Source organism: Amblyomma mixtum, chromosome 5, assembly GCF_055824585.1.
Source record: "Amblyomma mixtum isolate Tamu chromosome 5, ASM5582458v1, whole genome shotgun sequence".
Classification (NCBI taxonomy): domain Eukaryota; kingdom Metazoa; phylum Arthropoda; class Arachnida; order Ixodida; family Ixodidae; genus Amblyomma; species Amblyomma mixtum.
The window spans coordinates 204,041,621-204,068,021 of NC_143016.1; the positions used below are offsets into that span (position 1 = coordinate 204,041,621).

At 48.9% G+C, this 26,401-nt stretch overlaps 1 protein-coding gene across 2 annotated transcripts in view; it reads left to right on the plus strand.

The window, feature by feature from the left end:
• The window catches only part of LOC149345458 (BOS complex subunit NOMO3-like), a 142,336-nt gene that overhangs the window by 67,850 nt on the left and 48,085 nt on the right, over positions 1–26,401 (plus strand). For both annotated transcript variants that reach the window (XM_089546656.1, XM_089546657.1), the window contains exons 6-7: positions 10,006–10,444; positions 13,737–14,047. In XM_089546656.1, the coding sequence (XP_089402782.1) occupies positions 10,006–10,444; positions 13,737–14,047 (750 nt within the window). The remainder of the gene's footprint in view (positions 1–10,005; positions 10,445–13,736; positions 14,048–26,401) is intronic.

Sequence of the window (26,401 nt, forward strand, 5' to 3'; positions counted from 1 at the left end):
GTCATTAACCCACGTTTGTTCCCTCACCCACTCCGCCCTCTTCCGATCTCTTAACGTTACACCTATCATTTTTCTTTCCATAGCTCGCTGCGTTGTTCTTAACTTAAGCTGAACCCTCTTTTTTAGCCTCCACGTTTCTGCCCCATAGGTTAGTACCGGTAGGATACAGCTGTTATATACTTTTCTCTTCAGGGATATTGGTAAGCTGAGAGAACCTGCCATATGCGCTCCACCCCATTCTTATTCTTCTAGTTATTTCCCTCTCATGATCCGGATCTGTGGTCACTACCTGCCCTAAGTAGACATATTCTCTTACTACTTCAGCACCTCGCTACCAATTGCGAACTGCTGTTCCCTTGCTAAGCTGTTGAACATTACTTTGGTTTTCTGCATGTTAATTATTAGCCCCACCGTTCTGCTCTGCCTGTCTAACTGATTGATCATGCTTTGCAGTTCTTGTCCTGAGTGGCTTAGCAAGGCAATGTCATCAGCGAATCGCAAATTACTCAGGTATTCTCCATTAACTCTTATCCCCAACTGTTCCCATTCCAGTCCCCGGAATACCTCCTGTAAGCAGGCAGTGAAAAGCATTGGCGAGATCGTGTCTCCCTGCCTGACACCTTTCCGTATTGGAATTTTATTGCTGACTTTATGGAGGACTATGGTAGCTGTGCAGTCGTTATAAATATCTTCCAATATTTTCACATAACACTCTTCTACACCCTGATTCTGCAATGCCTGCATGACAGCTGAGGTTTCCCCTGAGTCAAATGCTTTCTCGTAATCAATGAAGGCTATATATAGGGGTTGTTTATATTCTGCGCATTTCTCTATCACCTGATTGATAGTGTGAATGTGGTCTATTGTCGAGTATCCTTTACGAAAGCCTGCCTGATCATTTGGTTGACTAAAGTCCAAGGTTGTCCTGATTCTATTAGCAATTACCTTAGTAAATACCTTGTAGGCAACGGACAATAAGCTGATTGGTCTGTAATTCTTCAAGTCCTTGACGTCTCCTTTCTTATGAATTAAGATAATGTTAGCGTTCTTCCAAGCTTATGGTACTGTCGAGGTCACAAGGCATTGCGTATACAGGGTGGCTAGTTTTTGTAGCACAATCTCTCCTCCGTCCTTCAACAAATCTGCTGTTACCTGATCCTCACCAGCTGCTTTCCCTCTTTGCATTGCTCCTACGGCTTTCTTTACTTCCTCCTTCGTTGCTGGCGGGATGTCCCATTGCTGTGCTCGACTTCCTCCCTCAGTAACTTGATGATTACATTCGCTACTGTATAGATTTGTGTAGAACTCTTCGGCTAATTCAACTATCTCATCGATATTGCTGATGACATTGCCCTATTTGTCTTTTAGCGCATACATCTGGTTTTTACCTATGCCCAGTTTTCTCCTCACTGATTTTAGGCTACCTCCGTTCCTTAGAGCATGCTCGATTTTCTCCATGTTAAACTTTCTTATGTCGGCTTATTTATTATACCTTGCGCTTATTTATTAACTTCAATAGCTCTGCTAGTTCTATCCTGTCTGTGGAGTTAGACGTGCTCATGCTTTGGCGTTTCTTAATCAGATCTTTAGTCTCCTGAGATAGCTTGCTGGTATCCTCTCGAACCATCCTACCACCTACTTCTGCGGCGCACTCTGTAACGATAGCTATAAGATTATCATTCATTGTTTCAACACTACGGTCGTCTTCTTCAGTTAAAGCGGAAAATTGGTTTTGCAGCGACATTCTGAATTCCTCTACCTTCCCTCTTTATGCTAACTCGTTAATAGCCTTTCGCTTCACCAGTTTCCTCCGTTCCCTCTTCAAATCTAAGCTAACACGAGACCTTACCATTCTGTGGTCGCTACAACGGACCTTACCGAGGACCTCCACATCCTCTACGATGCCAGGGTGTGCACACAGTATGAAGTCTATTTCATTTTTAGTCTCACCATTGGGGCTCTTCCACGTCCACTTCCTGTTTGCTCGTTTTCGGAAGAAGGTATTCATAATCCGTGAATTATTTCTATCTGCGAACTCTACTAATAACTCTCCCCTACTGTTCCTAGAACCTATGCCATAGTCACCTACCGCCTTGTCTCCAGCCTGCTTTTAACCTCCCTTTGCATTAAAGTCGCCCATCAGTACAGTGTAGTGTGATTTTACTTTGGTCATTGCCGATTCCACATCCTCATAGAAGCTTTCAACTATCTGGTCATCATGGCTTGATGTAGGCGTGTAGGCCTGCACCACCTCCAGCTTGTACCTCTTATTAAGCCTGATTACGATAGCTGCCACTCTCTCGTTAATAGTGTAAAACTCCTCGATGTTGCCAGCTATATCCTGATTAATGAGGAATCCCACACCTAGTTCTCGCCTATCTGCTAATCCACGATAGCACAGTAAATGCCCGCCCTTTAGTACTGTATGCGCCTCATCTGTCCTCCTAACCTCACTAAGCCCTATGACATCCCATTTAATACCGGCTAATTCCTCCAATAGCACTGCTAAGCTAGCCTCACTTAAACGTTGCCAGGTTCAGTTTCCAATGGCGGCCTGTCCGGAGCCAGAGATTCTTAGCACCCTCCGCTGCGTCACAGGTCTGACCGCCGCCTTGGTCAGTTGCTCCGCAGCCGCTGGGGACTGAGGGCCGAGGGTTAATTGGTTTGTTCATAGAAGGTTGTGGCCAAGTACTACACCAGGGTGGCCAAATCCTGCTCTGGTGAGGAAGTGCGTTGTCGGTTCTGGTCACCGATATCAGGCCACACTCCAAGCCTGGTTATGCAATTCCATCAACACGTGGAGTTTTTTTTTTTTTTTTAATCCGGTGGCACCGGGATTCGAGCCCCGGTCCTCTTGCACGCGAGGCGGATGCTCTACCTCTACACCATTGCTGCCAATTGGCGCAAAAGGGCAGGTGGCAATGAAATTAATTCAAACAAATTCAGCACCTCATTAGCCCCCAAGTGTGCAAAAATGAGCCCCACCGGTGAGTGTGCCACCTGCTGCTGCACTGCAGGAAGGAAGACTCCCAGTGGGGGCAAAGAATGATGACCGCATATGTGGGTGTAGCGGCACCATCAGCGGGGGTGCACCGCCTCGGCTCGTCACATGTGCTCGTGCTGGCCCCATGCGTAGTAGAATAAACGCAGTTGATACCTGGTTCCCGGCCTGTGCGCTTCGTGCACGTCGCACTCTGGTCAGTTTGTAGGGGACTAAGTCTCTGTCCTTCTACAGTTTGGTGAACCTGGGCGTGATGGATGCAGATTAAGCCACCACAGTTGCGGCGCCCAGGCCCCAGGTCCTGGCTCATACACCGGCTGTGGAGGACATCGGCAGCGTCCACGTTCAGCTGCCATCACTTTGTCCTCGGAATCCTGCTGTATGGTTCGCGCAAGTGGAGGCGGTGTTCAAGCTTCGGCACATCCCTTCGCAGCGCTTGAAGTATCTCCACGTTGTGCGCACTCTCTCCCCTGAGGTAATAGGCAAGTGTTTTGAAGACGCCCGAGCCCCGTATGACCACTTCGAGGCTACGCCTGCAGCAGTTGCTCAGCACTGAGGACCATCAGCCATCCCAGCTCCTCCATCACATGTGACAGCTGCGCAGCAACCGCCCACAGGACACCAACAGCCCACGAGCTGTTTCAGCGCCTGCCTCGTGGTCGTCCTGGCTGCAGCAGGTGATGTGAGCTTGGATAAGCTCGCAAAGTTGGCCGATCGTGTCTCGGAGTACTCTGACTGCAATTCCTTCCGCCGCATCGCCTACTCTCGTCGACCGGCAGTCAAGCCTCGAGGCTAAAATTTACCACCTCGCGAGCACCGTTGCCGCACTGCGAGCGCCGATTCCTCGTCGCTACCAGCCTTCCTCTCACCAGCAGTTGCACCATCGAGCTCAGCCCGTAACGGGTTCTGCTGGTACCACGGCAAGTTCGGCGTCACTGCCTGCCAGTGCTGGCAGCCTTGCCTCTGGTTGGGAAACACGCCGGCAAGTCACTGATGGCGGCCGGTGACTCTGGTTCTACATCCTGCGATACGCCACCGACAGGAAAGCTACTTCCTCGTGGACACTGGTGCACAGGTTAGCATCGTGCCTGCCTCGATCGGCAACGTGCTGTGCAAGGAGCGCAGGCGGTCAACACCTCCCAGATAGCTACCTACAGACAGCGCTCAGTCACCCTCGATTTGGGCTTACGCTGCACATTCCGATGAACTTTCATTATCGCGGCCGTGCGGTTTGCAATCCTTGGAGCGGACTTTATCGCCACTTTTGGCCTGGCTGTCGACCTTCGATCTCATCGACAGGTGGACCACACGACTCATTTGTCGGTGAACGGCATCCTCGCCCACCCCCATCCTCCAAGCCACCCCACAGCTGCCGTTGTCTGCTATTCAGGCTGATTTTCCTGCCATCACGCGGCCCAGCAACAGATAGCTTCCTATCCGTCACGCACCGCATAGTCACTATGGGCCCACCAGTGTTGTGCCACCTTGCTGGCGACCTCGTCGTCATTGCCCGCCTCGAATGGGACTCTGTGCTGCAATTGGGCACCATTCAGCCATCGTCCAGCAGTTGGCGCTGCATATGGGGCCGAAATGTGACCCCAGTGATTGGCATCCCAGCGGTGACTATCATGCCCTCAATGCCCGCACTGTCCCAGATCGATATCCTCATATTCATGGCTTCGCGGCTGACCTGCATGGCATGAGCATGTTTCCCAAGATTGACCTGGTGAAGGCCTACCATCAGATCCCGGTGGAGCTTGCAGACAACCCTAGCTCTCTGACCTTGTTGCTAGTGCCTCTGCCGTTCTGCTCAGACACCATCATGTGCGATGTTTTCAGTGATTCTCCGTTTGTACCCACCACATTCCGCCAAGTCTTCAAACAGCTGCAAGCCAACCCGGCGTGACCTTTAGGTTCGTCTATCCAGATGTCAACCAAGGTGTGCGTCGCTGGGCTCATGAGTGCTTGCAATGTCAGCGTGCAAAAACAAGTAAGACGAGCGAGTTGGTAAAGCATGTTGGGAAATTTCCACCGCACACAGGACAGGGACAAAGAAGAGCGCTGCCACACGCCTGACCACCCTTTCCGGCCCCCAGACTGTGACCACATCGACATCGTTGGCCCTCTTCCTCCCTCACGAGGTCTCCTTACGTGTGTTGACCGCTGCCCGATATCATGGCGTGCACAGTGGCGTCCACTTTTGTCCGGGGATGGATGTCCCATTTTGGCTGCCCCACTGCAGTGTTGACGGAGCGTGGCCGCCAGTTTGAGTGCGCCTTGTATCGCGCCCTGACATCTCTGCTCCTCGAAAGGCATGGTTGAACGCCTGCATCAACAGCTGAAGGCTGCCCTTGTTGCACGCAGACCTCTTGGCCCGATTCCCTTCCCTTCAAGCAGCCTTTAAAGAAGATCTCCAGTGCGGGATTACCGTCCGTTTTCCAGGCGAGTTCTTCGGCCCGCACCGAGGACGTCGGCCTACGTTGGACAACTACGCCTGCAGCCCGTCCCCACAGACTTGAGCAGAGACCTCGCCATGTCCACACATGTCTTTGTGCGTCATCATCAAGCCTTCGCTCGCGCGATGAAGAAGAGCACAAGCCTGGCAAAAACCACCTTCGTGTCCAGATAAATGTGGCTGCACCGCCTCTGGCCCCACAGGCCCTTACCTCGCCCTGCAGCGGGGTGAGAAAACTCTGAAGCTGTCCATCAGAAGAAATCGTTGCCCGCACGAAGCCTGCCTACATCTCTTTCAGGGCGAGATCTCAAGCCAAGAGCAAGAATGCCGCATCCTTCCTCCCCACGGGGGAAGCGGCACCATCAGCAGTGCTGCGCTGCCTCGGCTGCTGGTGACATGTGCTCGCGCTGGGGCCACGTGTGGAGTAGAATAAACACAGTTGACCTCGCTCCGTTTAATTTGTAGGGGACTGACAGTGGGAATTAAATGTTTGCACGTCATTCTCTTAAGGTGGAGCTAAAGTGTCTCCTTTGGTCCTGGCTGTGCACAGCTAGTGTTTCATGGCATGAAATTCAGTGCTTGTCCATGCAAACGTTTCATAACAATAGAACACGAAAACCACCAGAGGGACGTCTGTTGAATGAACGCACTTGACACACCAAGCTGCACACCAGCGCCATCAACTCGGTAGTAAGCCTCCATAGCTTTTGCTTTCTTTAGTACAACTCTTTGGCGGGTTAGTTGGTACATCGTTTTGAAAAAATGTCGTGCTCTAAAAAGACAGGACAGAGGCGCATGAGGCAAATACTAACTGTTGTGTTACACCATCTGGTAACACAACAGTTAGTATTTGAAAGCAGCACAAAACAAATGACATGGGACATTGCTACTAAAGGCACACGCATGACTTTTTGGGCTTGTTGGGGCATGATCATAGCGAGACAATATAGCACAGAGTAGGACAGGACACAAGAAGACACAAACAACACGAGCGCTAACTTCCAATTAATTTTATTTCACATGTGCAACATATACACCAAGGAGTATCACTAGTGCTAGCAGTAATGTTGCCTCAGAAATTAGAGTTCTTTATCACATAAAAAGATAGAGGGAGTGCTTACACATGTCTCTCCCAGAGCATTTATTCTTTCAGCTTCAATTATTAATCGCGTGGCCATGTCGCTACTTTTTGCTAGCACAGTAGTTTATTCAAAAAACGGTTTGCACGTTTTAGATTTGCATGAACGAATGTGGTCAACAAGTGATCTCTCTTTCCCGTTCTTGACGCCGCGTGCGTGTTCCATCAATCGCTGATTGAGGCATCTTCCCGTCTGGCCGATGTAATGGCCCCGCATGATATACACGACAGCTTCAATGCATGACACGTGCAGCCTCTGATGACTAGTCGTGCATCCACGTGTTCTGTTGTTGCTGGTTTTCCCAATCTTGCACAACGAGGCAAGTTTCTTTGGTGCCAAAAATACGGCAGTTGCGTTTGCCCGCTGTCCAATTCTTTTCAGATTCAGATATGGCAGTACAATAAAGCGATTCCTTTCACCGAGTATCGGGGGCTATTGACATTGATCTTCATTCAGTTTTCTTAGAAGCAGACACCTGGACATCGGCGGAGTACCCAGCATCAGTCAGCCTTTTGGTCTGCTCCTTAAAACCTTCACACATCCTGTGCGTGCATGATTTTTTCTGGGAGTTCTGAAATCGCATATTGACGATGGCTGTTTTTACGACTTGAGAAAAAACAGCGCTTGCAGACAAAGGACCAGAACGAGAAGGACACACAACTTCGCTGACGAGATTTGTTCTTGTTCTTCTCGTTCTGGTCCTTTGTCTGCAAGCGCTGTTTTTTCTCAACATGTACCCCAACCAACTCGCCCAGCAACACACCTTGTTTTTACGAGTTTGGAGATATGGCATGAATGAAACTAATCTAATCAGATTAGTACAAGCCTTCGTAATAAGCAGGATCGCTTGCGTAGCTCCCTTCCTTAATCTCAAGGCAGTGGAGAAGACCAAGCTCGAAGGGATCATCCGCTGAAGTGTCAAGCAAGCGCTGGGTTTACTCATTCGGACCCCCATTCAGGCCGTGTCGCTATCTCTGGCCACGTGGCGAAACATTGCCGGCACTGCAAAGGCAATGAAGATGACGATGACACCTACGTCTGTGCGCCAAACTATCAGGAAAGTGCAGTGTTAGGAAAGAACCGGGAGATCATTGAAGCTCACTTAATAGGTAGGCTCTCGGAAGAATGCATCAGTGCTTCATCTGTCGCGTTGTCAGAAAAAGAAAGACGATACCTTGATTGCAAATATTGACAAGTGCATGCTGACTGATTATATTGTATTCTCGCGCAAGTGATTTGCTTGGTGGCACGTGACTGGTATACTAGCATGTCAGTCACACATGTAAGTGTGGACTGCTTTCTTTATGAGGTATTTATACCTGCTGGCATCCAATAAAACTTGAGTTGTGAGTCAGCGCTGTGTGGTGTCCCTTCTTCATCTCTGTCCTGTCGTTTGCGCTGTAGTTATGGATCATCAAAAACACCAACTCGCCTAACAAATGCTTTTGTCTTTCCCCTCCTCCCTCGTTCACCACGTGAGTGTCAAGAAGCCTGCCCTCTTTCTACCATCTATTCCTGTGCCGAGGATGTTGCACCCGAGAGTGAAATCTAGTGCTCGATAATATTTTGTATATTTTGGAATTCCATTGTATTGACATAAATCTTTGTGCTCCATTTTGACCATATAGCCTAAGTGACAGGATGTTGGCAGGGGCATAAGGGGCGCCACTCCCATGGGGAACCCTGCGCACGTCTAAGGACACTTGTCTAAACACTTGTCTAAGCATCTCAGCGGACGCAGAGCGGGCTCTCCTCGTCTCAGCAGCCAGCGCGGCAGCACACATGCGTAGCATTCAGTGCATGGAGGAATGTGCATGTCGAGCATTGAAACTGCCAAAGCTCACCACCCCATCCCTGCTGCTCAGGCTATGGCTAGGGGAGCCACGGGGGCAGTGCGTTGTCAGCAAACAAGGAAAGAGTGAGTGAACGTGAATGAGAGTGAGCGGAAATGAGGGTGAGTGAGTGGGCGGTTGTAAGCGTGAGTGAATGGTTGTTAGTGCAACCAAGGGGTTGTGAGCGTGAGTGGACACGAGTGCAAGTGTGATAGAGTGGGGTATGAGTGGACATGAGAGTGGCTGTGAGTGTGATTGGGCCACCTATCATGGTGCCGAGATATGTCTGAACGGCGGGGCACTTGCTAAAGGAAGCAGCTTGGCATGAGCGCAAGTGTGCACTGTCTTTGTTGGGATGATCCTTGGAAGGTTCTGTTTGGGTCTGCCCTAGCGAGGGGTAACACACCTGCAAGAGAAGAGTCCTGTGTGTTCTGATGAATGCCAGGGCATGATTTTTGGCAGCACCATCACTGACCATCGAAGGAGCATGTGCCACTATGGAAGCTTTGGAAGGAAGCCATCAGAGTGTGCTATGGATTTCCTATTTCATGCTCGCACATACTCTCGACAGGGAGATACTGTATAGATTCCGAGTCAGGGGTTACTGTGAACGTTTGTTGGATGTTTTTGCCTACACTTATTGCTCAGTTTGGTTTCATTTCTGGTTGCCCTTTTGACTCTTCTCGTGGAAACTTCATGAGAAAGATTGCAATTTTTTCATTTTCACTGTGTTGATGTTTAACTCCGTAGCATTGATCAGGAGAGAATTTTTAAAATTGCTGTTTGGTGCGAAGTGTGTGTGCTGCTTAGAAAGTCGCATTCACAAATCAGCATAATGTTGCACAAAGTGCTTTGAATAGGGATGTGTGAATATTTGAAATTTTCCAATAGCGAATCGGATATCCTCCGATTTGATTCGCTGAACAAATAAAAAAATATGTGTCCGTAATTATTCGAAACTTATTGAATATTTTCTCAAATTTGTGAATAGTTTTCGAAATAATTGGCACGAATTTTGAATAAGGTGCATTGTAGCTTTCTTGTAAATGGCCCATGCAGAGCACGCTGTCGGTTGGTGACTCACTCTGTTTTTGTGGGAACGTTCTTACTCATGGTTCATAGCCTGCCTGGATGCGCAGGTCGTGGCATATCTTGTCTGCTGAGATATGGCAAAAGATGATTTCCCCATACATACTTGGTGTCTTTCTCATTGTGACAGCTATGGGTGGAACTCTGTAAGCTAATAAATAGCATTGCACCACAGTGTTGCTACTAGCACTTGGCTATTTCATACATTGTACACATATTTGCATGAGAAATGAATGTTAGTAAAACTATTAGATTCATATTCAGTTTGCTGTTTAGTTGATGTGGTCTCAAAAAGTGCTGTTCACACACTGCTAGCATCGGAGCATGCATCATCCCCATTGTTCTACGCTGTGCACACAAACTTCCTACCAACTAATGTTTCACCCTTGCACCACAGTGAAGCTGTCTGGGTGGCGTTCTTGCACTGTGGTGGGATTTGTGCGTGTTTCATTGCTCACTGGGCCCCTGTGTGGCATGGCACTGTCGCAGGCACTCGGTGGGCGGTGTCGTGATTGCCGATGAGAACGTCACCGATCTGGTGGTGATGGCCACCATCTCCGGAGGAGAGCCTGCCGCCATCCAGCCCTCGGTGGCCGTCAAGCATGGGGGCGACCGGTTCCTCTACCGCTTCCGCCTTATGCTGGCCCCGGGGGCCGCAGCCGAGCTGGTGCCCCGGTCGGGGCGGCTGCTCTTCAGCCCCCCCGTGCTGCCCCTCGTGGGGGGCGACGACTGTGTCGAGGAAGGGGGGCCCCACTTCGAGGGGCGCATCGGCCTCTTTGTGGACGGCCGGGTGAGCCCTCCCCTGGGGGGCGTGCAGGTGGTGGTGCGCGACCGGGCGGGCCGCCAGCCGCAGGTGACCACCCACTCGGACGCCACCGGCCGATTCCTGGTGGGGCCGCTCGACTCGGAGTCCAAGTACGATGTCCAGGTGGGGCAGTCTCTTCTGACTTGGCTATTGGAGGAAAGGAACGAGGGGCAGGCAGTTCGTTGCTACTTGACTGCTCTGACCATCTTTACCTAATGTCTGGATACAGTTGTACCTCAATATAACCAAGTCTGCGGCCCAACAAACTTTTTTCATTTCAGTTTTTTCCTTCTATTCAAACGCATGTATTTGTTCGCTCCATTTAATGAAGTAGTTTTGCGCTGGAGTTTCGATGCAATCAAGTTTTCACGAGCACACAAATTTCAGCAAATTTCATTGCTTTGTAAAGTTATAAAAATATTTACTTGTTGTAGGAAGCTAAAAGTTGCTGCTGGTACCAATGAACAAGCATTGGTAGCAGTAGCAACCTATGAGCACCTGGTAACGCTGACCCTATTGAGCGAACATCAGGCACAAATAGCTGATTTCATGACCACACCATCAAGTGAGTTGCCTCGCGACGGCACAAGTTGGAGCCCTCCTCTTGCAGCTGTGACGTCACACCGCTAGGAGCGCCGCGCGGCGGGCGCAGGAGTTAGGCAGCAGCTACCAAGCGCGGCCTCGCCTTGCGACGGCACAAGTTGGAGCCCTGCTCTTGCAGCTGTGACGTCACACTACTAGGCGCGCTGAGCGCGTTGGGTGCAGGAGTTAGGCAGCAGCTACCACGCGCGGCCTCGCCTCGCGACGGCACAAGTTGGAGCCCTGCTCTTGCAGCTGTGACGTCACACTACTAGGCGCGCCGCGCACGGCGGGCGCAGGAGAGAGGCAGCAGCTACCAAGCGCGGCCTCGCCTCGCGACAGCACAAGTTGGAGCCCTGCTCTTGCAGCTGTGACGTCACACTACTAGGCGCGCTGAGCGCGTTGGGTGCAGGAGTTAGGCAGCAGCTACCACGCGCGGCCTCGCCTCGCGACGGCACAAGTTGGAGCCCTGCTCTTGCAGCTGTGACGTCACACTACTAGGCGCGCTGAGCGCGTTGGGTGCAGGAGTTAGGCAGCAGCTACCACGCGCGGCCTCGCCTCGCGACAGCACAAGTTGGAGCCCTGCTCTTGCAGCTGTGACGTCACACTACTAGGCGCGCTGAGCGCGTTGGGTGCAGGAGTTAGGCAGCAGCTACCAAGCGCGGCCTCGCCTCGCGACAGCACAAGTTGGAGCCCTGCTCTTGCAGCTGTGACGTCACACTACTAGGCGCGCTGAGCGCGTTGGGTGCAGGAGTTAGGCAGCAGCTACCACGCGCGGCCTCGCCTCGCGACGGCACAAGTTGGAGCCCTGCTCTTGCAGCTGTGACGTCACACCGCTAGGAGCGCCGCGCGGCGGGCGCAGGAGTTAGGCAGCAGCTACCAAGCGCGGCCTCGCCTTGCGACGGCACAAGTTGGAGCCCTGCTCGTGCAGCTGTGACGTCACACTACTAGGCGCGCTGAGCGCGTTGGGTGCAGGAGTTAGGCAGCAGCTACCACGCGCGGCCTCGCCTCGCGACGGCACAAGTTGGAGCCCTGCTCTTGCAGCTCTGACGTCACACCGCTAGGAGCGCCGCGCGCGGCGGGCCCAGGAATTAGCCACCAGCTACCAAGCGCAGCCTCGCCTCGCGACGGCACAAGTTGGAGCCCTGCTGTTGCAGCTGTGACGTCACACCGCTAGGAGCGCTTGATGCATCAGGAATTAATTTCTTTTTTACGCTTTCTTTGAACTTGCCCCCATGTTTTGTTTTTTCCTTTTTGAATTTTTTTCTGTATTTTGTTCTGCCACACTGCCTTTATGTGGGTGTTTCAGGTCAATGCAGCCTGCTGTCATAGCAAGCCACCTGTTGCACGATGTTGTGCTCCGATTGACTCTCTTGACGAGCGTGGTTTATATATCCTCTCAGGATGACACCACGGGCAATAGGTAGATGCTATCGCTTGAGATGACGTCACGGATGTCACGGCCTGTGGTGGTTGATGACATCATCCCCTTTTACAAATTGAGTCGTCGTTCAGGCCTTTGCCTGGTAGAGGCTCATTGGGAGGCAACTCCACAGTGTTGCCTGGCGAGGTTTGAGTAGGGGTGCTGTGGCGCAAGCTAGCAGCTTCGCCGCCCTTGGGTCTCACTTGATCCGCATGATGACGCCGCTCGGTGAAGACACAGTCGCCATCCTTGTGGGCTCCAGGCAACCACCTGGACCGGCGGTGAAAACTTCGGAGCCACACCAGCTCTCTTGCAAAGAACGGCGTGGTAGACGCCCGAGTTTCACACCACCTGCTTCACTCGGAAGGTCTGGTCGGGTGCAGAGCCGGTAACCCAGCAGCAGCTCGGATGGAGGTTTTCCACCCTTAGTAGGCGTCCTTCGAAATACAAAACGACTCAGGTGGGTGACGTCCCCTGAGCTTTTCGAAGGCCTTCCTTGATTGTGCGCACTGCGCGTTCCGCCAGGCCATTCGACTGCGGGTGGTAGGGCGCAGTGGTCACATGGTTGATGCTGTTCAATTTTACAAAGTTTGCCAACACTGCAGAGACAAATTGTGGCCCATTATCTGAAACCAGTGTGTGAGGCAGTCCGAACCTGCCAATTATGGCGCTTCCGCGGTGGACTCGGACGTCGTGCTTTTCATCGGTATGGCCACTTGGTCTCGGCATCCACTAACAGCATGCGTCCCTCGATGGGGCCTGTGAAGTCAGTGTGCATGAACTTGCCGTAGTAATTCAGTGGACCCAAAAAAGCTTTCACCTTCAGTTCAGAAATTGACATTTTTTGCAAGAAAGGAAAGCAGTCAACGAAATATATTGTGGATTAAGCTGTATGACCCAACTACATTCATGTCTAGGGTGCTGTCTTGCCTTAAAAAATTTGGTGTGGTGTAGCTGTGGCTAAGCCTGGTCAGTTGCGTCAGCTGTGACGCTAGCTGTGAGTCATGCACCACGTTCTGCTGTCTCTTGAGTGCGTTGTCTCTTTCTAGCTGGGTCCTGTCGCTTCTCTTTAGTGCTCTCCATAACGACAAGATTCCACCGAGGTGAATATACCCCCCGCGAAGCGCCACCTTCTCAGCGGAGAGCATGCATTTGGCGGGAGCGAGCGCCTACGCGTGCGGCAGTGGTGTGGCGCCAACGACACCACCTGGTGGAGCTCTGCTGAAACTGTTGCTACGCTGTTCAAGGCCATTCATGCCTACCAGCTACGTGACGAGGCGAAAACTTGGCGTAGTGTTGCTAATGCCACAAAATTTTTTACATTCACCTGGGGTAGCGGGTGCATAATAGAGCCTATTTGATACATTCTGAATGCTCCTCAAAACAGTAGAACACTGTTGCTCTCCTGTGCAGGCCAGCAAGGCAGGCTACGTGCTGCGTCCGCTGGGCAAGCTGGGCCACTTTGAGGCGTTCAAGTATGCCGAGGTGCGGGTGTCCGTGGTGTCGGCAGCCGGCCAGCAGCCCCTGGCGGGCGTCCTGGTGTCCCTGAGCGGGGCCGCCGACTACCGCAACCACAGCCGCACCCAGGGGGACGGCCGCGTCCGCTTCCCCGACCTGAGCCCCGGCAACTACTTCCTGCGGCCCATGATGAAGGAGTACCGCTTCCTGCCCGCCTCCCAGATGCTCTCCATCGGAGAGGGGGCCACCCTGGAGCTGGCCATCACGTGAGTGCTGCCCCCCCCAGGGGCCATCACAATGATGGCAGTTCCTGAGGTGATGCATGTGGGATGCTTTTTTCTTTTCAAGTATTTTAGGTGGTTGTTTTCTGGCGTGCAAGCTCATGGCCGTCTCAGGAACCAATGATGCAAGTGGGGGGACTTAACTGCACTAGATAGCTAATTCATGCTGCGACAAATTACAATTTTTGCTTACTTTTGCGGCTTGCATGGGAAGATGGTCACTGAAAAACTCTGGCCATCATTTTGCTGTGTGTTCCTTGATGTGCATTACCTGATTAGGTCCTTCTCAGTTGCAGTGCCTGTGCATGTGACCTTACATATTGGGACAACTTTTTGTACTGGTGGGAGAATAAGGAGCAAGAGAGGTGAGATTAGGACATAGCGTGGCCACAGCTGGCACAACAGTGGGCACAGCGAGGCTGTTCTATTAGCACAAGCCAGCTTTGTTGGGCTCTATATTTGCTCCTGGGCTGATGCGAGACCAATATTTTCAGAGGCGATAGTGATGCACACTTTTTACTTCCACGGTAGTCTGCAAATATTTACTATCTTGAATAGTTTGTGATGGATATTTGCCATCGTATTACCTTTCGACCATGCTATTGATCTTTGAAATATTCAAACAAATGTTTCAAAGTTTTTTCTTTTTCTGCTGTGCTGAACAAGCAGTTTAACATCGTAGTGTCTCTGAGCAGCGCTCATGAGTACATGCACTAGTGTGGTAATTTTATCACATAGACAAGCACTTTTCTAGTAGGGCTGACTGCTAGAGCAGAATCTCAATGGTACAAATCTCACAGGGTTGTGAAAAATATTCATACCATAAAAAAAAAATGTTGGTATTCAGAAGTATGGGAAATGCACTCACACAAATCTAGTTTATCGCTGACGGGATTTCTTTATGGCCACGGTGTGTACAGCAATCTTGATGATTGTGATGTACAAACAGTGCTCATTATCCCTATATCTCTCAAGAGAAAAGTATACAACAGCTCTATCTTACCGGTTTTTACAAAGCTAGTACGAGCATTGCATGTGCTGTGCTTCCATGGAACACAAACGGACGCTGGGGATAGAAAGAGCTTTTATTCATCCCGATCAGCCAGCTTATATAGGTGACCGGTGAGGGTAAGGGTCAAAAGGTCAAAGTGATTAAAAAACGTAACCCTAACCTTCCTTGGTTAACAAGGGACATTCTAAAGGCCATTGCAGAAAAAGACGCCCTTTGGACACGTTGCAAGCGTTCTCCCAACAACACACGCCTCAAAGATAATTTCAGGTTATTTAGAAACAAAGTTACTGCCATGATTCGAGCCTCGAAACGTAACTACTTCAATTCAGCTTTCCATAATAACCAACACTCTTCGCGTAAAACTTGGTCAACTATCAATTGCCTTTTTGGACGAAACCCTAAACAATCCATTAGCGATGCATTTGCCAAATCCTTCAAAGACCTTCCCTCTGCTGCCTCTGAGTTTAATGCATTTTTCTCTCAGGTTTCCAGGAAGTTTCCATTATCCCACTATGAGGTTCCTCGGTCTTTATATTGCACAGCTTCTTCAGCTTTTCTCCCCTCTATTACACCCCAGGACCTTCACAGCATAATCTTTAGCTTCAATTCGAAGAAAGCCGCAGGTATTGACAATATCAGGATGAGTGACCTCCAACGGAACTTCACGAAACTGCAGTCGGTACTTCTTTTTATGTTGAATGGTTTTATCACTAAATGCTTCATTCCACACAATTTAAAAGTTGCCATAGTTAAACCGCTACATAAAAGTGGCTCTTTAAAAGCTATTGAAAATTACAGGCCTATTTCAATTCTACCTGCGATTGCGCAGATTCTTGAAAAGCACCTATTCCAAGTTATGAACAGTTTTGTTTTCACGAATAATATCTTATCAGAGGCACAGTTTGGTTTTATTGAAGGTAAAGGAACTGTTCTGTTATTAGAAACCTTTACTGATATCATTTACTCATGCTTTGATAATAACAAATTCGCATGTGGTCTGTTTTTGGACGCTAGCAAAGCTTTTGATTGTGTTCGGCATGACCTACTGCTAGAAAAACTTGATGTCATGGGCTTTAGGGGTCCTTTTAAAGATTTGCTGAAAGAATATTTTTCTAATCGGGCTCAAGTTGTTGAAATAAGCGGGCATCGAAGTTCTGAATCATTTTTGTCGGCAGGTGTTCCACAGGGCTCTGTTTTATCGCCTTTGCTTTTCAATTTATTTGTAAATGATTTATCGAATGCTGTCGCAAAATGTTACATCTTTCAATACGCCGATGACACGTTATTGTTGTCAACAAATACTTCGTTGCCTCTGGCCATGGATGCTCTTAGAACAGATGTGGTGCATGTTATGAACTGGTTCTTAAATAATTCTATTGCAATTAATCAACAGAAAACTTAACTCATTTGTTTTCGTAATCCTCATAAAAAGCTTTCTTTTGTTGAACCATTGTTTTTACATTCTTCGCTTTGTCTTAATTGCTCTTGCATTCCAATTAATTTTTCAAATAGTGTCAAGTACCTTGGTATACTTTTTGACAGTGATATGTCTTGGAACAGTCATCTTACCCTAGTATGCAACAAGCTTCGTGGTTTATCATGTGTACTATACAATGTTCGTTATTTATTACCTTTTCAGACTCGCAAGCTTATTGCACATGCTCTCATTTATGGGATTCTCAGATATGGAGTCACTGTTTATTATCATTGCTCAAAGACTTGGCGAATGAAATTAAATGCGATATTAAAGAACATCCTTCGATCCGTGGCATACAACACAAATGCTTCACCTGATTGCAATTTGTTTTCGCTTTTACAGCTGCCCTCTTTTGATGCCCTCTTCCATCATGTAGTCATTCGTGCTCACTTTTGGGAGAGTACATTTTTGGTGCCTTTCATTCCTGTTCGTCCTTTTCGACATCATCCCCGTTTCACGGTACCTCGCTGCTACACTCACTATGGCCACTTCACTCGTAATTATTACATACCAAAAATGTTTAATTCTCTGCCTGATTCAATCTTTTCAGTTTCTTCGTTGTCTCTATTAAAGAACTTCTTAAAAACACATATGTCGGTAACCTAAACTGCTTCTTTGTTCTTGTTTGCCTTAGGTATTGCGGTTTATCATTGTTTGTTTGCTTTGTAACACCTATTGTTTAATATATCTGTCTTTCATCGATTGCCGAGTACTGCCCTACAAGCCTTTATGGCTTGGGCAGACTTGTCTTAAAGATTGTATTCTGTTCTCTGAAAATAAAGGTGTTTATTATTATTATTATTAAGGGACGAGGGAAAGCGTGAGGAGCGTGCGCTTGGCATTTGCTGTAGTGAAGGCAGAGCGTTCGCCGTAGTGAAGGCAGAGCGTTCGCCGTAGTGAAGGCAGAGCGTTCGCCGTAGTGAAGGCACAGCGTTCGCCGTAGTGAAGGCACAGCGTTCGCCGTAGTGAAGGCAGAGCGTTCGCCGTAGTGAAGGCAGAGCGTTCACAACATTTCTCTTCCCTTAATAAAAAAAGCCACTCTGCTGGCTTCTTTTGGCGCGTGGAACATCGCAGTGGCGGCGGCGTGCATGGTGGCTGCGCCGAGAACCTTTTTCTTCTTGCGCTGCTGGTGAATCCGCTGGTGATGGAGCCTCTGGAGGTGGGGTATCTGCTCGAGGGACCGCGCGCTCCACTCCTTTGTCTTGCGAGAACGGCGATGGCGTCTCCGCTCGCACAGCGTTGTCTTCCGCTGGGTTATGATCCTGCGCATGTGGGGGAGTTGTGTGTCGAACACGCATTTGGTCGACGTGACGCCTGACCGGTCTGTACGGTGACCATTCGTGACCCTCCTGTAGACATGACTGTTCCAGGGAGCCATTTTTCTCCTACGCCGAAGTTGCATGCAGCTCCAGGTAGAGGGGGTGACCATTCATACGGCTCCGAGACTGAACGATGGGAGGGAAACGTGTCCAGACGAGACCAGAGGCCAAGAAGCGCCTCTGAAGGAGACTTGCCCGAGCTGTTAGGTGTCCTTCTGTAATTAAAAAGCAATCTGGAAATGTGGTTATCTAAACTTCCGCCCCCCATCTTCTTGAGGCCATTTTTATCGTTCTGACTGCTCTTTCAGCCGACTGTGGGTGATACACAGCCGTTCGAAGATGCGTTATGTTATTCTTTTTCATGAAGGTAACGAATTCATCACTAGTGAATAGAGTTCCGTTGTCAGAGACCACAGTCCTTGGAATGCCAAACCTGCTGAATATCTCGCGCAAGCAATTCACTGTAGCTGTAGCAGCAGCTTGCTTCATAGGAACTGCCTCAATCCACTTGCTGTGCGCATCCACTACAACGAGAATCATGCTTCCCGCAAATGGCCTTGCGAAATCGACATGTATCCTGGACCACGGCTCTTGAGCAGTCGGCCAGCTCTCTGGCGGTGCTGCGGCTGGCATGAGCAAGTTTTGGACACAATTCTGACAAGTTGCTGCTAGTCGTTCTATGTCGCGTTCCAATCCTGGCCACCAAAATGATGATCTGGCAACTGCTCTCATAGCTGACGGTGTGTTTCGTGCAGTAGGTGCAAAACACGACGTCGTGCTTCCTTCGGCACTATTACGCGGTGAACCCAATACACCAGCCCGTGGGCCAAAGACAGACCTTGTCTTTTATCGAAAAATGGAACAATACTCTCATCATCTATACCTCTTGCGGTCGACGGCCAGCCTTGCCTTGTCAACTGCGCAACCCTTTTCAGTTGCGGGTCAGTAGCAGTTGATTGCTTCAGTTCATCAACTGACACTGTTCCGTCCTCGAATCCTTCTAGAGCAAGAATGTAATCAGGGGGATCGTCCGGTTGCAACTCTGTGGTAGGGAGTGGCAGTCTACTCAGGGCGTCAGCATGTAGAAGCTGCTTACCCGGCGAGTACTGGAGCTTGTAACGGAAACCTCCAAGGAACAGAGACCAACGTTGTATGTGAGCGGCTGCCAGGGATGGGGTCGGTCGATCTGCCCTCAGCAGTCCCAGTAGAGCCTGGTGGTCGGTAACAAGTGTGAACTCTTGGCCTACGAGAAAATCTCTGAACTTTGTTACGCCAAAAACAAGGGCAAGGGCTTCGCGTTCGAGTTGAGAGTAATTCCTTTCAGCCTTTGTTAAGGTTCGCGAACGGAAACCTATAGGCGTGTTCACCTTGCCGTAAGTGTGGAATAGCACGGCGCCAATCCCATGTTGCGACGCGTCCAGCTTCAGGTCCGCAGCCGAATTGAAATGGACAAGTACCCCTGCCTCACGAAGGCCTTGCTTGGCTTGCGTAAATGCTGCCTCCTGCTCGGTTCCCCAAATCCACCGAGTGTTCTTCTCTGGCAGCTTGTACAAGGGTGCAAGGACGGATGATAAATTAGGCATGAACTTTGCGTAAAATGTAATCATGCCCAAAAATGCACGCAGCTCCTGCAACTTTTTGCGGACAAGGAGCTTGCATGATTGCTTCGATATGCTGCTCTGTCGGATGTAAACCTTCGCGGTCAATTCGATGGCCTGAGTAGGAAACAGACGCCTGGCGAAATTTACATTTGTCTAGTCTGAGCTTAACCCCGTGCTCCTGGAAACGCTGGGGCACCAGCCTTAATGTGTCTGTGCCACCATGTTTTTCCATTATCAGTATATCGTCGAGGTAAGCCTGGACACCTGATATGCCTTGCAAAACAGTGTCGATTTTCCGTTGAAAACTTGCAGGCACGGAAGCTATACCGAAAGGCAATCGGTTGTGGCAGAACAACCCCCGGTGCATATTGATGACGCACAATTTCTTGGACTGGTCATCGAGAGGGATCTGATTATTGGCGTCACGCAGGTCGAGCGTGCTGAATTCAAAGATGCAAAAATGTCATCAATGACAGGTAGCGGGTATTGCTCCAGCTCACATGCAGGGTTTAGGGTTACTTTGAAATCTGCGCAGATTCGAACGGTGCCATCCTTTTTTAGTGCTGGCACAGTTGGTGTAGCCCACTCTGCGTGTGTTACAGGGGACAATCTCTTTGGATACCTTGTCGCGCCTAGCAAATGTAAGAGAACGGGTGTGGCTCCTTCTTTCAGTTGAAGATGCACTGGTGATCCGTCAATCAGGCCCAGTTCTGTGCTCCGAGATCACATCGTCCACGGTTGATGCACAGTTCTTCTCGAGGGGCGCCCCGTGCTTCGCTTTGCCCCGATGTTGAGGACTGGGGACCCTGCGTTGCTGAGTTTAGATATCAAGTCGCGTCCGCAGAGGCTTGGTCCTGGGCAACGGGTAGCCGTTGTTCCGCACTTCCATCACTTCCAGCAGAGCAGCTCTTCTTCCAGTTTAGGCTTGCCTCAGAAAATGCGCTTTTTGCAGCCTGTGTTCCTCGATGCATCCTTTTGGTTGCACCCATCGAATTTCCTGCCCACCGCACACTGGCCTCGGCCGAGAGCAAACTCCCAGTCCTGCAGCAGCTACCAAGGTGCTTGCCATCGTGCTGAAATTGCAACGCTCGGCGACAGCACACACAACTAACAGGCTGCCACAGAAAGCTGGTGCTGGTGGCAGAAGAAGAAGTTAGCGATAATGATGAGCCTGTCCGTGGGCGGCTCTGGAAGCTCCTGCACGTGTGTGTGGCCTCCGCGATAAGGCGCTCACTGCTGAAGCTCATCACGGAGGCCATGGCATTTCGTGGGTTGTTGTGTGCAGTGAAAGATTTTTTTTTTCTTTAATATTTCTTTCAGGAAAACAGGGTGCGGCCCTTGCATGTGTTTATGCGGTATACTACATAATCATGGTGCTTGGACAAATTTTAACATTTTTTTATGATGATGTACTTCAGCAACATAGCTCCAGATGGGAGTTATGTGGCTACTGCCTGAGTGCAATCCAAACCAAAAAAATTTAGAAAGAAAGTGCCTTAACGATCCGTAAGAATGTAATTAATAGTCTTGTTATTTCCCTATAATATGGAAACTAATTGAGATATACTGAAACAAATTATATTTTTGAAAACAGGGAGAAGGAACACATGCACAATTTCATTACAATATCTTTATTATTAAAAATGTTCACTTTAACACCCACATCTCCCTGTAAATTAAGGACGACACAGCAAGCTATGGAAAGAAAAATGATGGGTGTAACGTTAAGAGATCGGAAGCGGCCAGAGTGGGTGAGGGAACAAACGAGCGTTAATGACATCCTGGTTGAAATCAAGAGGAAGAAGTGGGCTGGGGCAGGGCATGCAATGCGAAGGCTGGTCCTTAAGGGTAACGGAGTGGATTCCAAGAGAAGGCAAACGTAGCAGGGGGCAACAGAAGGTTAGGTGAGAGGATGAGATTAACTCTTTCACTACCACGGAAAAATGGACGACTTGGAGTGTACTGAAAGAAAAATTTTTTTCACAAGAACTAACACACCCGGTAGATATTGCAATGCATGAAATTGTAGCTTATGAATTACACTTCTAAATGAAACGAACAGGAGAGTTGTGGGTGCAAAAGTAAATTAACATTTATTTGTGAAATTTGCTAAAAACACAAAAAAAGTGTATAGCAAACACAAAAATTACCGGCTGCACTAAGCCAGTACTTGATTAGAGAAAAACTGGAATATACAAACTGTTGTGCATGTTTATGGCTGTCATTATTCACAATTTCAGCTATGAGAAAAAATTACTGCACTTTCCATGGTCTGTCAAGTCAGGGGTCATGATTGTGGTGCCACTGTGAAGAGCAATCGGCGATGAAGATGTGAAGCAGGGGTAGACTGACAGGTGCTTCACATAAGGTTTTATCTTTGTTCCTCCCTTGTTCTCTGATAGCCGAGCTTGCAGTTTCTTCTTTTTTTCAATCTTTTCGGTTGGTGTTGAATGGATTCTATGGGAGGATTGGGGGCGTGGACTTCTTTTCCCTCATCATACCCGAAGATTTCTTGAATGAGCTGCTCCCTGAAAGCCAGCTGATAAAATTTGGCATTTTAGGCAAGCTCTAAGACATCAGGATCAAATAAATAAGTTTTGTCGATGTGGTTCAAAAGCCAGGACACTTTCCAAGTCTTGCCAATAGATGCTGCCGCCAATGAATCATCCGGGTCCATAACGTGCAAAAAAACAAACAAAAAAGCGAAAAACCAATTTTGAGAAATGATTTTGGATGGTAGAGGGCCAGAATAGATTATTCTGGTATTTCAGTAGAGATATAGTCGTGGCAGGTCAACAATTCCAATGTATATGATGATTCCAATGAACATCAGCATCTCCAACAGATTCACGTCTTCCCATGAGCCGTCACACCGAGCGTGTGTTTGCTTGCTCAAAATCTTCATCCATGCATATTTATTAAAGTGTTTCCGCACACGGTCTTCATCATTTCCGCCGTGAAGAGCATCAAAAAAAAGTCTGGAGGTCGAGTGAACCTCCGAGCGCTGCTCAGCTGCGATGTGCCGATATGGACACCTAGCTGTCGTCTTGGTTGAAAAACGCGACGCGACCTTGAGCATTTGGCAAACAGTCTTCGCCATACGTTGTGAAGACCCTGAAGCACGAAAATAGACTACTGTCATCAATTACAAACCGTATGCGCCGCAGAAAACACACAGCGAACGAAAACAGTGCTTACATGCAAGTACGCGCTGACGTTCCAGGCGCCCGAGGCGAAGTCTCGCTGTCGAAACCGAAATCCGACGTTTGTACATTGTTGCCTGACTAATAAGCGCTGCTTTCGTCGCAAAAAACGAAACAGAAACCGGCCGACGTGCTCGATGTCAGCTTTCGCTTTCGAGGAGCACTCGGCGATGCGGATGCCATTTTCTCCGGCTGACGCTGCTGCCGCCGTTCGAAGTTTTATTTTTCACGGCGCCCCCTCATGTCAAAACACTGAAACCAAGGCTGCAATTGAAAGAGCAGTTGTTGAGCTCACTAACTAGATGGTGGAGCACGTCCGCGACGCTCCAGAATAAACATTTTTGCGCGAGCGATTTGAATCGATCATATGCGAACGATGGCCTATGGCGCGGTTGCGAAAGAGTTAAGAATTTTGCATGACCACATCACAACACTTCACTTCCTTTAAGGACCCCTCGTGGGGTGCTACACAAGGGGTGGGAATCAGATGGTGCAGTCATAAACGATGGTGTTGTGTCACCGATAAGGTGGGGAAGGCCGTTCCAGTCAGTCGCTACTCGGCAAAAAAAGAAATGACTTTGGTGCGTCCACAGAACCTGAAGAGGGTGACCGATGCGATCTGTGTGGTGGGGGATGTAGGGTCTGAGCGGTGAATACAAACACTTGTGGAACAAGACAAGAAGGCTGGGCAGAAAGATTGCACAAACCTGACTGTAATTCTAGTGACGGTATGCAACAGTATGAAGAGCGAAGGAAACTCTGTTTTGTACAGCTTCGAGGGCACTGGTTCAATATGCTTGGTTCCTTATGGCCGACGCGTATTATTCCAGTTTAGTGTATGCCTGCATTCTCGCGTGTTGAGGGGCATCCCCCCCCCCCCCCCCCAGGTGACGTTTTAAGCAGCCAAGTGTTTCAGTGGCTGATGATGTTGGATTAGTCACATGCAAACGCCAGGATAAATCATTAGAAACAGTGGTACCTAAGTATTTGTATGACTGGACTAGGTCAACAGGGGAGTAAGAAATTGTGTACTGGAAGATAGAAGGATTTCGACGGCGGTGAAAAGACATGTACTTAAATTTGTTAGGGTTGAGCGTCATCAGCCACTTCAGACACCAGTTTTGCATATCATTTAGGCCTGCCTGTAGTGATTCTTGTTCAGAAGGGTGAGTGACTGAACAATAAATAACGCGTTCATCAGCAAAGAAGCGGATATGACAGGATAAGTCATTAATGTAAATGAGGAATAACGAAGGACCAAGGACAGAACCCTGCGGGGCATGGCTGTAGTAATAACAAGTGGTGATGGAGAACGGGGCACTTCGGATTCATCAGTGAAAACAGATGAAAAAGCACCGTTAGATGCATTTGCGCACTCGATGTCAGTGATTGTAACACCAGCATTGTTAGTGAGGGTGACAGCGCGCATTTTCGGTTTATCACTTTCCAAAACTTCTTAAGATTGTCGACTATCATTTTTGGTAGGTCTACTTCATAGACCTACCAAGGGAGTCCCTTCACGTGTGGCAAGAACTGTATAGGCCAGACGGGAAGATGCCTGCGTGAACACAACACCTCTTTGAAAGGAGCCCCTTCCTCGAACCTAGCCTTGCACTACAAAGAATGTGGTAGTAACACCTGCGCGCCTGCTGCTCAACCATGTGTGCCGCCACTTTTTAGCGACACAAAGGTCTTGTACAATCACAAAGATAGACTAACTAGGGAAATTAGCGAAGCATTTCATATGCAGAACAACCGCGACACATCCGTAAGCATCCCATCCGTCCTCGTTCATGACTGTGAGATACCGTTTGAACATTATGAATAATTGTGACATCTTATCAGTGTTGGCATGCTCCTGGTTGTTTGTGGAGTATATATTTTGTGTTTCGTGCAATAAACCTTCAGTTGCTAGTCAGCGCCTGTCCCGTCGTCGTCTTTTCTCTTGTCCCTGTTCCTGCACTGTTTTCCTCAAGATGTACCAACTCGCTCAACTCGCCGTTTTACCGTACTTCATAGAAGGCGTGCTTAGCGTTTACAATCGCAGAAAGTATGCATGTTCTGCATCGTTCTATTTTTGCCGCACATTTGGGCTGCCTTGTCGCTCAGCCGCACAAAATGTGTGTTTTTCTTATTTTCAAGCCTTTTTAGTGCTTTTGTGAACGGGGCCTTCTGATTTGTCTTCCTAAAGCTGCATGTTGTGATATATTTACTGGTTACTTCAGCTATATTATGTTTGAAAAGTGTCGAGTTTTCATTTGCATTCCTGGTATGAAAGGACGTTTGAGAATAAGTTAGTTATTTCTTTGCTTCATAGTTTCCTTTGTCGTGTAGCCTAGTAGCTTTCCGGGAAGTTTTGTTTAATGCAGGTGTGAAGCCGAAAGTGGCATGAATTACTTTATGATGGGTTCCAAAGCGCGACAAGACGGAGACGAAAGGAAACACTCGACAAGCGCTTATTAGCAACAAAAACGTTTATTGCAATTACTTTATGGTCGCTGTCTGTATGAGTGGTCAGTCCAGCTGCTTCTCCTGCAACACGTTCCAGCTCAGTTGGGTCAAATTAAAATTAAGACAAACATCAGCGAATTCCCACGGCTCTTCGTGGCTGTGGGCTGCGGCTGATTACTTTCACTACTCTCAGTCGATTGTGGGGGGGGGGGGGGGGGGTATTTGAAATCCTAAAAAACTAGGATGTGTGCTTTAGGGAAACCAGTTGATGTGAAGCTTACCAGGAAAGCCAGGGGCCTATAACACGCATCAGTCAAGAGTGTCAGTGGTGAAGCACGGCACATGAGCCGTAAAGTTTCTTAGTACGCCGCGACATTGATGACAGAACGTGATATTTGCCCTTTGAAGGCAATTAGAACTCCCCCTCCGTGAGCGTCTCTACGATCGGCGCAGAAAAGACAAAAGTTTGGCAATCCAAACAAAATAGTTGTTCAACCATGTTTCGGTTAGTACAAGTAGATTGCTGTCTGACGATGATATAAGGTTTATCTTATATCATCTTATATCTTTTCTTTTTCTTTTGTTTGCCTACTTACTCGCTTGTTTTTCTTTTGAAGTATTGACAGCTGTATCTACATGTGTCTAAATTTATGCTCCCAACTTTAATTTTTGTGACTTGGGATTACTGTTTGACCCCCCCCCCCCCCCCCCCCTCCCCTTATGTAATGTAAGGGTAAATAAATGATGATGATCTTGTGGGGCTTTACTCATCTTCTGTGGTTAGCTTCCCTGCAATGCACCCTCCTCAGCTGTGTTAGTTTAACTAATGAGGGAGGGCACTGGTGTCGCAGCGCCACAGATGCCGTGTTTGCTGTGCGTGTGCACGGGGGAGATGGCCCTCTTCTGCTTGGGACCTGGGAAGCTGATGTTCTTCGTTGGCGGGGCGAATGGCGAAGCCTCGGAGTTTTTCCCTTGCCCTAGCGTGGGCGAACGTTTGCTCGTAACCGTGCTGGTGAGCCGGACGTCCTCGATTCCTCAGCGCATTTTGTTGCCAGCCGGCTTTATTGTTGTTGTAGCAATACATGCCTTGTTTGGGTCAGCCAGAGTTCCTTTGTTCCCTGGGAGCAAGGCCCGCCGTGGTCGGCGTGCGCTCGGTAGCGTACGCAACCACAGGGTGGGGTCTTGCTGTTTTGAACTGTGTCTACCGCGATTAAACGGGGAAAACGTATTAAGCATGAAATGCTTTTAGCTCCCGTTGTTGGCAGTGTGGTGACGT